General features: G+C 37.7%; 1 protein-coding gene across 1 annotated transcript in view; it reads right to left on the reverse strand.

The window, feature by feature from the left end:
* Window positions 1–17,107, reverse strand: part of COG5 (component of oligomeric golgi complex 5) — a 3,265,454-nt gene that overhangs the window by 250,372 nt on the left and 2,997,975 nt on the right. Inside the window, exons 17-18 of the mRNA XM_044088540.1 lie at window positions 16,084–16,187; window positions 2,987–3,224 (exon numbers count right to left, since the gene is read on the reverse strand). Coding sequence (XP_043944475.1) covers window positions 2,987–3,224; window positions 16,084–16,187 — 342 coding nt within the window. The remainder of the gene's footprint in view (window positions 1–2,986; window positions 3,225–16,083; window positions 16,188–17,107) is intronic.

Genomic DNA, 17,107 nt, shown 5'->3' on the forward strand with positions numbered 1-17,107 from the left:
CACATAATAAATAAAACATTACATAGCATACAGAAAAAATGTATGTTATGTAAATATTTATATATATACATATATATATATATATATATACATACATTATATATATATATATATATATATATATATATATATTTTTTTTTTAATGACAAATTAATTCACCTCTTTTCCACTCCATACTTCAACATAGGTAAAATCATCACTTGCTCATTTAACCCTGGCCATACATACACATGAAAAATCTGCCAGTATACCTCTCTTGTCTCCAATGCCCCCCCCCTCGTCTATTGTAGTTTCTCAATAATAGTAAATTTAAAAAAAAAAATATCAAGAAATACGTTAATATGTTTTAACAGCACATTAGTAACCTTCCCCTTCTTTACATCATAAAGATGCTCATAAAAGAGTTTTCTCTTCACCTTTCCTATATAAAAACACTTGTATAATTGACACAGCGCAACACAAACCACAGTCATGCTCTCACAATTAAACCTACCCTTATGTTGAAAAACCCTACTCCTGATTGTATAATTCAGGCCATCCAGTATAGACCTACAATATTGACACCAGCCACATTTCCACATATCCGGGTTGTTAACTCTACCTTGTTTTTTTAATTTCAAACATAGTCTTAAGGGACAACCCTTTCCTATAAACAACTAGCAGATGTTCCCCAACTTTGTTCTTGACTGCTCTGTCCTCCAACAATATGTACCAATTTTTATACAACACTGACTTAATGAAATTACTTTCATTACAGAAGGTAACAACAAAGGATTTTTTTTTATATTCCTCAGTCCTACTCTCCCCTATAGACAAATTAACATTGTCCAGTCCATGAATAAGGGCTTAAAAATTCCATTTAACCTTTTCGTTTTTACTTCCTATATCATTTTGTTGATAAAAGATTCCTGATAACCCCTGTTGAGGAACATTAATTTTAACTTATCAAATTCCTCCTCAAAATGTAGCCATAAAAAAAGTCATCCTTGCTGCCCTTACCAGTTGCCCCTTCACCACAGATTTTTTTCTGCAAATATGGGTGTGAGCTGGAAAAATATGTAGGAATAAGTCGGTTTCTTATAAATACGGGAATAATATATCCCATTAACAATATCTTTGCTTAATAATACATCCAAATAAGGTAAACTAATTTCATTACTTTCATATGTAAATTAAAGAAAATTAGTAGTCCCATTAATGTAATCCACAAATTCCTGAATACTGTTCTTTCAACCCCTCTATATGATAAAAATATCATCCAAATAATGGAGATATAATCCACATTTTCCACTAAAACTACTGTTATGAATGTACATAAATTCCCATTCCAACATTATGATATTCGCAAATAGGGAACCTCAGGGCAGCCCATCGCAACACCCTCTTTCTGTAAGTAAACATTATCGTCAAAAATTTTTAAGATCATCAACATCATTTCTTCATACTGTAAAGGTTAACATCCACCTGCAAAATCCCTTTCCTTCCCAAAAAGCCAGCAAAGCAGGCTAACCCCAAATCATGTGGGATGACCAAATAAAGATCTTTAACGTCAATAGTTAAAAATACATATTTCCATTCAAGGGTAAGATCATACATATTTTGTAAAAAAAATGCCACAAATCCCTACACAAAAAATGTTCATCCTGCAATAAAACTTTTAATTTTCTATCCAAAAATTATGCAGCCATACTAGTGAAGGGAAACCTCCCATGTACTATAGGCCACATAGGCAGGTCACCCATTTTTTTGTGCATCTTGGGTATACCAAACATTTGAGGTACCTTTAGTGCAAATATCTGCAAAAATGTAAATGTCTGTAAATCTACTCTTCCTTCTATTCAAAAATCCCTAATTTGCACATGTATTTTAGAGTAAACAACATTAAGCTCATTTTACTAACCTATTGATCAGAACCACTTTCCAATATTTTCAACATTCTGTTCTTATAATCACAAATATCTATTAAAACCAAATCCCTCCCTAACATTCTGCCCCACAAGAAATTTAATTAGCTGCAATTGTTCATTAGATACACTGGAGTCACCAACATTTTTATATTTCCCTAAGGTTCCTCTTAAATCGATCTGACACATTCTCTCAAACAAGTTTAAAGTATGATGTAAAGGGGGACTGAAGGTACTAGGTATCCTAAATGCTGCTCATGCACAGTATTATCATTAAATGTGATAGACAAATTAATCTTACATAGAATTAACTTCAAGTCAATTAACACATTAGTTAAATTATCATTTCTGTTTGGTACAAAAGATACCCCTTTGGAAAAAAAAATCTGCTGCTTCACTGTTCACATCTGTACTTGAAAAATTGTAAATATTAAAGTCTTGACTGCTATTAGGTATAATGCGAAGTGAAAAACAATCCATACCCAAAGGTTCATTACCAGAAACTAATTCGTCTGCCCCCATTGCATCTGAAATGATGTTCAAGTATAGAGTGGAAAGGAGGTGAATTAATTTGTCATTATATATTTTATATATATATATATATATATATATATATATATATATATATATACACACATACATATTTACATACTTTATTGGTATATGTTATAATGTTTTATTTATTATGTGGAAGAATTGTGGGTTTTGATTTTTATGAATGGAAGGTGGAAGGGGAGGGATTTTGTACTTTGTGAACGGCTTATTTTAATGTGGGACGGTGCTGAAATCACATGCGAATATCTTTGTGTTGTGATTGGTTTACTAGTTAATTGCGCAAGGATTATACATTACTATACTTGGCGTGAGTTTTTAATCTGAAGAAGTTTTACAATTTTAGTAAGATAAAAGTGTTTATCATTATTAAAGTTTTCAGACATACTGCTTTGGCTCGTTGCTTTGTTATTTTCATATAGTTTGTTTTTGACCATTTTTGTACTAAGTAGTATGCATGTATATACATTAAAAAATTAGATAAAGTATATGTTGATCAAATCACAGATGCATATGTCTTCAAAACTTACTTGAGCAAAATCAGCTGCCAGTCTCATTTTCCCTCCTTCACCAAGTGGTCTCAAGAGGCTAGCATTGCGAATAAACACGTCAATGGCTCTTTGTGCAATAATTTCTGTGTTGTCATATACAAAATTCACACACTCAAAATGTCTGAAATAGTCTGTCATTACTCTGGCTATAAATCCTTCCAGTTCCTTCATATAAAGTGAGCACGGCACATCTGGTTTTCCAGTGTTAGATAAAGGCCTGTCCCCAAAAAAAAAAAAAATTAGATTTGAAGCATAAAACATAAAGCTTTGAAAATAAATTCTGGATGAAAACATTTTCCTGGACTACATATAAATTCATTATGCATATTTAAAATGCCAAGAACCTCATTAATGAAACAGCATAAACAATCACTTACCATACAGGCTAATCTTTGGGAGGAAGAGAGCCATCTGCAGTAGATGTGCAGCAGGTATTGCCCATCCCTCACAGATGCCTCACACATGGCAATTTTTAGTACAGTATTTTTGCAAGAGGTGATCTTTATAAATAAATTATTCTTGAAAGAGATCACATGCCTACGCCCCTCTTCACCTGGCTTTCTGGTCTACAATAGCCTCTATCACGTCACCCACCAAAAACTCTCAGATATCTAGTCATTACTTCACTCCTTTATCAGCTGTCACAATCTAATTGGGGGTGCACACCAGGAAAATGCATAACTTTCATCTTTTTGTGAGGTGCCATGCAGTGGCACAAGAGTGCATATTTCTAAATGCACCTTGCATCCATACCTTTTGACGGATTGTAAGATACAGATAAGCCCTTCAGCTTCCATCAAGGGGATTTCCACATCAAATCCACCTCATGAAGGTGAGGGAAAACTCAACTTGTTCACTCCTTGCAAAACCCCAGTTCCCAAAGCCCATTCCTAGACTCAGGTTGCCACCAGCACACAAGCATACCCGGGTCTATATTATAAGATTGACGTTTGAAAACATCGAACAACATATGGTCAACACCATATGGTCGATGTCTTCAACCATCAACCTTCTAAAAAGACAAAAAAAGAGAAAAAAGTACCCTAACGGGTTTAAGCAGGGGGGCAACCCCCCCTGCACCCCCCACATGGGGTCTGTGCCCTCACACCCCCGCTATTTAAATATACTAACTCCGAGACCGCACTACTTTGCAGTAAACAGAAATCTCCCCTTATGGAGATTTCCGTTTACACGCTTGAGATTCTGGTGTTTGATATTCTCGTGTCGACAATGTCAGATTCAACACTGTTGGCTTTCGAGAATATAATATAGACCAGCATACCCTACCACTCTACCATTAGGCTGGTTTGACAAGTTCTTTTTTGATATCAAGCTTTCACAATTAGGAGTGTTTGTGTCCTGTGCTGATGCATGCTGCATCAGCTCTGGACCAGAATAAACCAAGGCAACAGGCTCACGCTCTCCATTCCTTAAGTTTGGCGAACATGAGGGAGTCATCAGTTACAAGAAAAATAATTTAATCAAACATATAAAATTATAAAGATTAAATACTCATGGCATGAACACTGCCAGAAGCAAAAAGGAGGATCGTCAAGCACAAGGATAATGAGGGTCTTCTTAAACAGCAACTGATGCGAGTAGTAATCAAATCTGTTGTATCTTATTTCAAAAATACACTAAGATGTAGTTTTACACCTAGGAACAGCATCAGGCAACACACACACACACCCTAAAATGAGAAAACCATGATTTCATAAAACGAGGAAGGCAGGAGTCAAAAACTATATGAAGAACTGAGCATCAGAAGGCAGAATCCTGCAGAAGAGATGTGTCACGGGAAGCTCTTCTTCTGAACTGGACATCTTAACTGCAGTGCTTAATGAGGGTACATAACAAAGACACTATAGTCATAGTGAAAAGAATACAGTGGTTTCCTTTTTGAAGCAACAAGTGGAAGCAGCCACATCCTTGGTAAAATGAGACTCAGTGGCAATGACTAATACAACCGGCTAAAAAATGGCATAAAAGAAAGCAACTACAACATAATTTGTTTGGTTCGTGGGTTTATATGGGGTTACTAGGCTAGCAGCCCTAGACCCCTTACAAGCCTAGCCATGTTAATCCTGAGTTGCCTCAATTGTCCTTGGTTAGATGGACATAATTCACAGAGTGATTCTACGAAGAACACCAACTACCCCATCCATTTATCCAGAGTGCACTTGAATAAGGTCAGTGAGGAGCTCTGCTTTACATGAATCGGAAGTTTATTCCAGAGTAACAGCAACCTCTATACATCTCTCTCCAGCAAATGTCACAGGCTAGGTTAAGATCCCTAGAGCGAGTGACCATTGTGCCATTTGACTTGCGCATGTGCAACATTTACATCAGGGCAGGGTCAAAGACTGCACCATAGGCCAGGTGCAAGTTGCCTCTCAGCAACCAACATGATACAGAGTACAGTGACAGGGCTTTCAGTCTACTCACATAAGTCATGGTTTGGAGGCCAAATATTTTCTTGGTGACAAACCTCTGTGGTCTCTCTAGCTGTTGCAGGTGTCTGGTGAGGTACATGCAGAAGGGAGCACTGTATTCTACTAATGGTCTGATGAGGGTCGAGTACAGTGGAGTTATAACATCCTTAGACCTGGATGTGATGCACTTACTTATGAGATGTGCAACGTAGAATGCTTTCCTTACCACTGTGGAAACTTGGTGCTCGAAGTTCAGATTTCTATCTAACTGTGTTCCCATGATCTTGCACCACTGGGTTTGAAGTTAGGGGGTTGCTGTCAATATTGTAATTAGCAGGGAATTCCGCTTTGCCAAAGCGGATAATAATGCACTTTTTTGTGTTTAGTTTTAGACTGTGGCTTTGACTCCAGTCATCTGTCTGTGTTAGCCTTTCCTGTAATACCTTAACATCAATGGGGGGGACTCAGTGATTACACCCAATTTGCAATCATCAGTGAACTTGACAAGCCAAAAGCCATCTACTTTAGCCTGGAATTCTGAGAAATAGATTCCAGACAGGAAAGAGCCCGGCACTAATCCATGATGAGGTACGCCAGTAGTGACAACTCTACTGGCAGAGGTGTAGTCACCAACTTTGAAAATGTGTGTTCTGTTGGTGAGCCAATGAGCTACCAATCTAGTGACATAAGGGTTAATCCTCAGCTGGGAGAGATTCTCAATGACACCTGAGTGAGGGATTGTGTCAAAAGCCTTGGTTAGGTCAAGATAGACCGTATGCACTGTCTTACCTTCATCCAAGGTTTTGGTGACTTTCTTGAAGAAGTCTACTAGGTTTAATAAGCATGATCTACCCCTAATGAAGCTAAACTGGATGAGGTCTAGAGTCTGAAGGTCACCTATGTCCTTCTTGATAAGGTACATGATGATTCTTTCCATGGCCTTACAGATGAGGCTGGTTAGACTTATGGGTCTATAGTTCCCAGCGTCGGTTGATGGCCCCAATTTGTGCAAGAGGATAACTGTTGCTGTTCTCCACTCTGCTGGAACAAAGCCAGTTTGCAGGCTATGGTTAAAGAGAATGCCAAGTGGGTCAGCTAGGTCCTGTTTTAGATTGCTTAATAAGTAACCTGGGATGTTATCTGGTCCCATTGAAGCCATGTTTGTATCGTTGGAGAGTGCAGATATGACCGGATCTCTAGAGATACTAGGCAGAGGACTGGTGCCAGCTATGCTTTGGGGTATGGCTAATGGGGATGGGGGGGGGGTGAAGTTTGAGCCAAATCTGTCAGCTAGCAGGTTGGCAGCTTCCTCCAGTATAGTATGAGTGATACCATATACAACCAGTTCGGCATACAGCTGGGCATTCTTTTTTAGATTTTGGACATAGTTAAAGAATGCCTCATGATTATCCTTAGCTAGGGATGCTATTTTAGCTTCATAATTAGCTTTAGATTACTTTACAAGATTTCTCATTTGTTTGTTCAAGCTGTGGAGGGAATTTTTCCTTTACTGAGTCATTTCCCTCTTGTTCTTACACAACAGTTTATTCCTTTTGTTATATAACCTGTTTATACTTAAGATCCATTAGGGTGGCTTGCTCTTTCGGCAGGGCCTGGTTTTAATCCGGTCAGGTACAGCCAAGTCAATGTAGTTGCTTACGTGTTTGTACAGGGCATTTGTGTACATCTCTACATAGGAGTCATTGTCTGTGATTGCTGGGGTATAAATCTTTTTATACCATCGCTTAGTAAGCTGTAGTTTGCTTTGGAAAAGTTTTTTTTTTTTTTTGCTCCTGTGTTGGTGACAAGTTCAATAGTTACTTCGAAGGAGACTGGTTTATGGTCTGACCTTACCAGGTAGGGCATCCCACAGGGGGAGAGTGCAGTGACCCCCCTCCATGTTGGTGTGTACTATTGTCTAGGACATTTGAGCCCCTTGTGGTTGCAGACTATCTGTTCCAGAGCATTTGTATTGACAAAGTCTAGGAACCTGTGGGTGAGCATGTTCATGCTCATACATGTCACCCAGTCAGTGGAAGGTTAGTTGAACTCTCCCATGACTAAGGTGTTAGGCTACATGGTGATTGACTCCAGTAACCGTAGGTAGATGGTGTGCTGTTCTTGGTTCATGGTGGGGACCTATAGCTAGTAATGACATGTTAGGGTATTTTGCCTGTAGTTAATGCGACATGGAGTAGCTCAAGAGAGTCATACTGTTTGACCAATCTCGATGTGTACTTGGCTTTAATGAAGATGGATACATCTCCACCTACTTTTGGTTCTTTTACACTCATTTTGAGGTCTGATCGTGTGGAAGGCATTGTAGACTTGCATGGCCGGGGAGCTCTCTGCAGACTTGAACCATTTCTCAGTTACTGTACAGATGTTAGCATCTTCCAAGATGAGGAGTGCTTCCAGAGAGTGCAGTTTCATTCTTAGTTAAATGCAACATCCTCCTCAGAGGAAACAAAAAAGAGAAACTACTGGTCCATCTTCCTTAAAACATGCACCCTGTGCAAGTAAAGCAATAGATAAAATACACATCTAAGATATGCAATACCTACTCATAGACTTTTCTCACAGGATGTAGAAAGGAATGTGAATTGACTGGATGAGTGTTAGTTCTGTAACTTACTTTCAAAGAAAAAAAAAGTTCTAAAAGAAAGTCAGTTAGTCTTTGTGAAACACATGGTATACTTCTCTATAACTGATACTGTGGAATACATGTCTGCCTGGTGGATGAAATGGCCATGAAAAACATCTTCTACTAGAAGAGATTAAGTTCTGCTAACCATTTGGCACAGGTGTGGAGGGCTGAGATTACAAATAAAAAAATCTAGCTCCCAAGGAGAAGAGTGATTCTTCACTGGAAAACAAGGATGCCTTTCAAAAGATAATTAACTAGCTCATCATGGGACAGGGTTCTACCTTCATTGATGACGTGATGCAATATATGACTGTGGAATAACTGAGACTTAAGTCAAACAGAAGCAGAAGCCAAAGATAGACCAAACAGTTTGTAAGATCATTGATAGAGGAGAAAATGGATCTCAGTCAAGATGGGGAACTACTTCCACTTGATTACATTTGTGCACACATTTAAAGTTAACACTGGCTTCTAGCTCACTTATCTTAATGAAGAGATCTTGTGGAATAAGGGGAGCTACTGGAAATCCAAAGTTCTCAAATGGAGGTAGTCACCTTGCCATTCAACTGGGATGACCCAGCACATTCACTAGAATAAATGCTTATAAGACCAAAACATACAATGACTAAAAACAAGCCCTTCAGTGATACACTGATGTGATTAGTATGAGTCCTGGCAAGGGGTATACAGTAACATTTCCTTCCAATCCAGGAAGAATACGTAAAAGATGAACTCTCTACTGCCCTGTTGAAGACAGCAGAATTCGGGAAGAACTGCATTCTAATGTCTCAAAACCAGAGTATCATCCACAGTGCTCTACTCAAGAAAAAATGTCTGCACTCCGCAACCACTGATAACACATCACCCAATGAGGCACCCTCATACAGAGACACACCAGTATGAAGGTAGCAACTGCCAAGCAGTGAAAAGTAAGCCACTTTTCTTTGTGTTCTTTCTCACGTGGCCAAAGTCTAGATCTTCTGAGCTGCTTAAGAAGAAAGGAATGACAAGGCCCTAGGAGCAAAACAGACTTCTCTGAAATGACAGTCTCATTAGGGGACCACAATTATAAAGGTATGGTAAGACTAGAGGGCCCCTCTACTGCACTGATTTTGTCACCACAGGCCTCACTTTGGTAAAACCTCAAACACTCTGAGAGAAGAGCTAAACAGGAGAATCATATACTGAAAATGCAACAGTGCAAGAAACATCCTGAGTTTCTCTTACTAATGTATGCCACATGTTCATCATATCCAGTGACATCTTCTACACACCCAGATGTAACAATGGTATCAGGCAGTGGAGGATCACCTTCGAGAATGTGTGAGCTTGACACACTTGATGTGTTTTCTGATCTCAGTAACGTATAAGATGGTCTAAACTCCATTCATTTTTTTTTCTTAACCTGAAGATGGTGATATTAAAACCCAGTTCACAGTTTTGAGAACAGCACAGGTTTCAAAGCACCCATTAGATTAAGGTACCAAAGCATGATAAAAAGCTCTTTTGACATCAGTCTATCATAGGAGATCTTGATAAGGATGATCTTTTATCACACCTTTCTAAGACCCTCTTGTTCACATTGATAGTTGACAGCTTTTGGCCAAGGCAACCCACAGAATTAGCTGCCCACTAGTGGTGCCGGCTGATATGAATACTGCTGAGCTGCCACTTGCAAAGTATGCTTCTAAGATGACTCTACCAATGTTGGTGAAGAAAGCAATACTGCCTGTTACTTAGTGTGGCCTTCTCTGTTTCTCTGAAGGCTTCCTTCTTCTCTTAGAAGCATGGGACATTTTTCCAGAAGACAAAAGACCAGGAAGACTGTGCATGACAGACGTCTTTTTCATCTTCTTCACCTCCTCAATGCCCTCCTTTAAGGGGTTCCCAAAACAAAGGCCTCCATGAAAGGTGGAGCCAAAATACCCTAGTGATATGCTCAGAAGAATGGATGAGAATGTTCACAAACAAGCTATCCTACAGAAATAAACACCTTCTGCTGCAACCATTATCCACTACATCAGTTCAGTCAAACACAGCTTTTCATTTGGAAAGCTGTGTTAACAGTCTTCTCCAAACAATTCTAGACCTTGAAATCAGGAAGTTTAGGGAGCTTGTGTGAAGTCTGAAGCAGGGGGACTGAAAATGAAAGAGACGAGACAGATAGTTCTGCATTCTAAGGCTTATCATGGGTTCATAGGTTCATAGATTAGTACTAAGCTAACTGCTCTTGCGAGCCATTTTAAGCTTAGCCAATTACCCCTTGTGAGACTTGAACCTTGCACCTTGTGTTTGTAAGGCAAACACCTTAACCATTAGGCCACCCTCCCAACCCAATCATGACAAAAGAAAACACCATTTTATAAGTCTCGTCTGGGGCTTTAACCTCTATCCCTGGGTACCATCACAACACAGTAGGGCCACTAAGACTGACAGAGGAAATGACTCAGGGTTGGCATTAGGATGCTGACAAAGCATACTTGATTACAATATAAGGGACTTTTTTAAATAATCTGTCAACCAGGTAACCTTCTCAGGCACAAATGCCTCTTTCCTGTGGAGACCAGTGTTATATTGTCTTGTTAAACAACATGCCTACAGTCACAAAGTTTATAAGTGAAGATAGATAGAAACAACAGCAAGACTACTGATGAAGTTTGCTAGCAGCTCAGTTTTAACCTTATGTAATAAACAAAAAGAAAGACCACCTTACTGGGAGCAAATGGGCCATGATCTGGATGCTTTTAGACTGCAAATATAGCAGTCTTCTTTTATAAATACTGTTTTAGTATTTCTGTAGGCTGACCCAAGGGAACTTCCAATCAGTCAACAGAAGGCTCCATGAACCAGAGAAAACCTCCAGATTAAGAGACATCTGAAAAAGTTTGAAATCAAAATTATTACTCCTTTCTGTCTCAGAGGAAAGGACCTTGGACCCATGTGGTGCCCCCACATCCAGGAGGACTTGGAGGGGATGGAGAATGCCTTTGCTTGCTTAGCTCTCTGAATGGCAGTGATGCACTCCAAATCACTCTGTAGCAAGACAGGAAGTACATATAAGAATCGATGCAACATTTAAAAAATTAACTGAGGCATCATTTAGTCAATCTATAAACTAATCTGAGGTTCTGTGACATCAAAGTAGGTTATATTAAGTAAGATGACTCAGATGATGAAGCTCCCTGTAGCTTTTTTCCCCATATATTTGCTGAATCAGGATGCCACTGTAGCTGGTGTCAGTTTGGCACACCAAATTTGGACAATGTTTGTTAGACAGGAAGGATTCACCAGACCTAGAACTGCCATCAAGCAATGCACTGTATTATGTGCTCTTTAATCTAGCTGGTCCTTTCCCACCTTGCCTCTAACAAAAGGTGTATGAATAATGCCACAGAAACAACCAAAGGATCAGCAAGACTATCTTAACCCCATGCAGTGAGCTAGCATAAGCTCATGGGAAGACAAAAAAGAACAGATTTAGGTGTGTCTGATGTTGTAGACATGCCCAAAGGGCTCAACAGTCTAGTTAATGAGAGACAGATGGACATCCACATGCTTAAAACATGGGCACAATGGCACCTGCCCCCCATCTTGTTCCACAAAACAAGTGTCAAGATGGTTTCTCTCTGCTCTCACTGGCACCTATACCAGATAATGAGTGAGTTCAGCTGCCACCTATGTGGGAAGTTTAACATTAGTGTGGACTTGAAAGATACCACAGCAGCAGTTGCTTAGCAGAAGGCTTATGCTTTGGATGAAGCCTGTTCCCATATCTTTGCCTTCTCAACTACTTGCCTACTGTTACTAAACCTCTTCTTTGCTGTGAACTCATGAGTAATCAGAAAATAGCAACTGTCATCTAGAAGGTTTTAAGTGCTGGCACAACGTACAGGCTTCCACAACATTTCTAAGAAAACAATGTAACTTTTGTGGTGTATGGATGTGAAACAACACTGCCATAAGAAGGTCTCAGTTTTTAGGTAAAAATGGGAACTTTTTAATGCAGCAAGTTAATATGCAAAATATGTGAGAGACTAGAAGAAACTTACAGGAGCACTGGGCTGGGCACATTGTTCAAGTGAAGTGCAGTGATTTGAAGCTATGGTTCAGCTAAGGTAATTTGTATGTCCCCAGAAGTGCATGCTTAATATCAAAAGAACTTATGAACCTACCATAAGAAAGCTCTCAGTAAGGACATTCCACCCACATGCCAAATCAAAAAGCCCCTCAAAATAAGAACCACAAACACTCTAGGAAATATGAAAATGCCTTTACACAAAGTCTTTTTTTAATTTTTGATAGCAGAAACAAATGTTATTTGAATGCTATGCATAAGCCTAATAAAGATGTGTAACTATATATACATTGAGATCATATGACAACATAATGGATAGTTACGTCTTACTTTTTTCCAAGCTGTATCCCTTTGTTTCCTCATTCCATAAATGTGAAAATTATTTAAATAAATGTCATTCAAAAGACAGATTTATACAAGAGAAATATGTATATAATTTTATTATTGCTGATCAGTTCTGTAAAATACAGTCTCAATCTATTTTTTATCGACAACATTTTACAACAGGAACATTCAGTTCACATGAGCAAACTCATGACAACAGCAAATGTTAGAGTAGAATGATCTTTGCTGCAGCAGTACTCATCAATTTCTTTATTCACTTAAAAATGCAATTACTCAAAAGTCCAACAATCTACTGATCCCTTCTAGGTGACTTCTAAGAACCATAAATGCCCAGGGTAGGAACTTATTTTATTGCTTTAGTTATCAACTATTTGGATTTAAAAATGTCATGTAATCTACTGACCCTGAATAACATGTTTGACAGTATTTTTGAGGTCTCTGTTGTCCACAGAAGAATAAACAAGTCTGCACACAGCAGACAGATTCTGTCTAAAGACCAGCAGCTTTATCAGAGATAGGTTAAGATTTAGACAATGAGAATAATCTACTTTGGAGAGATGCTTAACTTGATGAGGCAACATTTTAAGTGAAGATCCAATGATATCTCCAAATCTCAGAAAAGGTACTTAGATCTCCTAGGGATAGAGAAACATATGGATAAACTGCAAAGATTAAATAAACAACCAGAAAGGTGACCATAGAACCATTCAAATGCCGGATTATTCTTATCTCCTTCAACTATAAACGATAAATGAATGCAAAAACTGATGAACACGAAAAGTTTTTTATATAAAATAAAACGGATTGTTAAGCATGCTACAGGTAAGCGCTTTCACATAAGCTTCATCAGACCGTTAAAATTCGAAAACATCTTCAATTAAAGCATTTTATACGAATCTGTCACGTTATACAATTTAATTAAATGCAATAAAACATTTAAAGTTGTATCCTGATTTGAGGTGAGCTAAAATGTCTCACTAAATTTAATAACACATCACATCTCTCCTAACCACGGCCGAAGCCGATCACAACTCAACTAAAAATACTTTCAACTAAAACAAGAAATACCACATTATTCATTGGAGTGCAAATAAATGAAATATCAAAATACACAAGTTAGTGAGCTCATTATTTATATCCATTGCTAAAACTAACTACCCAAATAAAATATGACGTAAGCTTATCCTTGTCTTGTCTTTAATTAAATTGTACAACATGTAACTGATTCGTATAAAATGCTTTAATTGAAGATGTTTTCGAATTTTAATGGTCTGATGAAGCTTATGTGAAAGCGCTTACCTGTAGCATGCTTTAATAAAACAATCTGTTTTATTTTATACAAAAAACTTTTCGTGTTCAGCAGTTTTTGCGTTCATTTATCATTTATAGTTGAAGGATTTTGGAGATAAGAATAATCTGGTGTTTGAATGGTTCTATGGTCACCTCTGGTTGTTTATTTAATCTTTGCAGTTTATCCATATTCGTAAGCCGAGAGGTGTTTACTCTGCTGGGAGCTGTTATTTGTTTGCTTTTTATCTATTTTATAGAGAAACATATGTTGACAACTCTCCTTCCTGTTTTTCACAGCCTTTATAGAAAGTCTGTTTTTTGGGTTTTTGCATCCCTGCCTGCCAGGATCACGCCTGATTACACCTCTAATTAAATCCAATCGTTCCTTTCTTTCTGTGGTAGCAGGAGCCAGGGATTGCCTGACAGGCGAGAGACCTCTGGCCCATTTATTCTTGCCAGGGAATCCTCAGTGATCTTATCTGCTTGCAGCAAGAGTTGGGTGGTAGAAAGCAGGCCAGTTTAGCAGACCCTATGGGTGGCCTACACTCTCCCCTGGTGCAGCACCCACATCTCCTAGTGCAGTTCTTCCAAATGGCCTTCACCTGACCTTTAAGAGGAACCCTTGGCTCTTGTCTTGCACACAGCAATGCAAACTTATTAGACTTGAGCTCCAAGGGGTATACACCTAGTGATCCACTAAGTATCTCCTATATGGCAAGCTAGAGCCATCTCCCTCCTCCCAGGATGGACAAGCCAGCAGTAGCCGCTCACTCCCATCCTTCCCTGTTAGCTCTTAGCAGTGGCTGAACCACTATTCGAACTTGGATCGACTGCAATGCAGTCAGGGATTTAATCCTCTACCCCATGGAGTGAAGTCTTTATAAAAAGTCCTGACTTAAAAACACAACAGGTCTCTTTGCTCCCTAGACACCATTTTGCTTTAGTACAACGAAAGTGGAGAAAATAAGACTCACTCTCCAGTATACTGAATGCCAAACAATTTAAATGAGACTTCAGAAAAGGTACAGTATTCTACAGTACAAAAACAAAAGCAATAAAAATGGTGCTATATTTAGCATCCTGGTGCCAAATGAGTACAAGGCAAGCTTTTGCTGATTTTGGCATGCATTTCACATTTTTCCTTAGAACACAGTTTTCTTTGGCATACATTGGTATAACAAACAAGTCCTAACAATAACTTCTTGTCTATTCCACCACTTTAGACTAGTCAAAATGGTCTGAACTTCCCAAATTTAGTTAAATAGATTCACAGTTACTAGAAAGAAAGTTTAACTCAGAAAACATGTTTTTTCAAAAATCTTAACATCAAAAGAATACTGAACATGCTCAATAATACTTGGCAAACACTGCATAATTTGCTGTAGTAGTTGTTTCACAAATGGATGTGAATACACACAAGATAAAGGAATAAAATTAATAATCATTTGTTAACCAGAAAGCCCACTAGACATAAGGATACTTTTCCTCCTGGAGGCTGCAGGAATCAAACCCAGGACTGCAAACGAGTCTATGACTTGAAGTACATACTCTTAAATCTCTAAACAGACAGGAGCACTTTATGTTATATCTTTAAAATGCTATTTCTTTTTAATTGGGTTCAGCTTATATATAGGTGTGTTGAGGATACACTAATTATAGGAACAAGCCTTATCACTAATTAGAGGAATGTAGCACAGTGGTAAGCAAAGCTGAATCTTGAAGGACATCTTGCAAGTTTTGTTGGCTGAAGAGATGACATGGACTACATTTATTACCATACTTAAATTATTCAACATTATCAGCCAGGTAAATCCTCTAAATCAGGTGACCTGTTATGAGCAATAACCCAGGAATACAAGGAAGACATGTTCACAGTTAATGTATACGAGTGGAAGCTGGTGTGACTGAGATCCAGGTTCCCAGCTTCACTCGTTGACACCTTAAACACTCTGCTGTACTGTCTCCTTAAGTGGTGCAAGATGTTTAATACAAAGGGAAATCTCCAGCTGTAAAAGAAGGTAGACATATCAATTCCTCCATCAAAATACAAAGCACGGTTAACATTCACATGCTGAACAAGCTTCATTTACTATGAACCACTAAGAGCACTGCTGAGCATGTTCTACAAAACAGTCTTAAATGTACAGAAAGCTTTACAATCAAAATACATTTTACGCTTAACTCAATCTGCAGTAACAGATGTAATGTTCATAAACGGTAACACTTTTTGTTCTAATGCATTCTGCAATTTTATACTACATTTTTAAACACTTAAATATCATAATACCCAGAAAAGTCCTCCTGGTGCATGGTGACAAGAATGTCCTCTATAGAGTCTCTGACAGAATTCAATAAAGGCTGTATTGCACTTCCCATGAGAGCATACACCGTCTAGAAGGAAATGAAAGAAAAATTACATTTTTGTCAATTAACTAAGAAGCAAAATAGTACACATAAACAATACAAACAGTCAAACTATTTTCATCATAAGAAAATAATTGAAAAAACACTTAAATCGAAAAGCATTACAACTGCACTAAACAACAAAGATTTCTTTCTTGTTTTCTTTGTCCACTCTGTACATGAATACACGACACACTTAACAGTTGTCAGTAATTAATAGACTTCTAACAACTTCACGTTACAGAAAATCACATCATGCAATATTAGACAGTAGATTTTTCTTATCTCAAGCAGCACGTATTAAAATATTTTAAAATGTGAGAGAATGAAAGATATTTCAAAATTACTACAACCTCACAGAAAGTAAAAGTGATATTCAAACACGTGAATATGACTGACATAATTTTTAATTATTTATTGCTTTTGTTTACTGGGAAAGTCCAACTGAGCACAAATCCCATTTTCAGCAGAGGCCCACGGAGAATTGCTCCATTTTATATAATAAACAGAAGGCAGTTATACAAGATTTACATAATAAATAAACATACATACATAGACTAGTAATGATATGACAATTAATCACAAAATAGATGTACAAACATAGAATAGTAAATTAACATACATAGAATTGTAATAGGATATTTAATGAAAACATAACAGTTAATAAAGAATACAGGAGAACATTAGATAATAAATGATTTAATAAGAATTTAAATATTTTAATAACAATTTACATTATTTAAATATGGCATAAATGAGAGCATAAATTGCATGAAAACATCAGAAATTTGTTTACATAACAGAAAAAGACAGTCATACATTTAGAGATTAATTGTACAAAACATCATTGTTAATAACTTAGTATGCCATGTTCATATCTTTCTAGTATTGCAGTAGTTTTGGTCAAA

Source organism: Protopterus annectens, chromosome 11.part0 (genome assembly GCF_019279795.1).
Source record: "Protopterus annectens isolate FY-2018-M chromosome 11.part0, PAN1.0, whole genome shotgun sequence".
Lineage (NCBI taxonomy): Eukaryota > Metazoa > Chordata > Ceratodontiformes > Protopteridae > Protopterus > Protopterus annectens.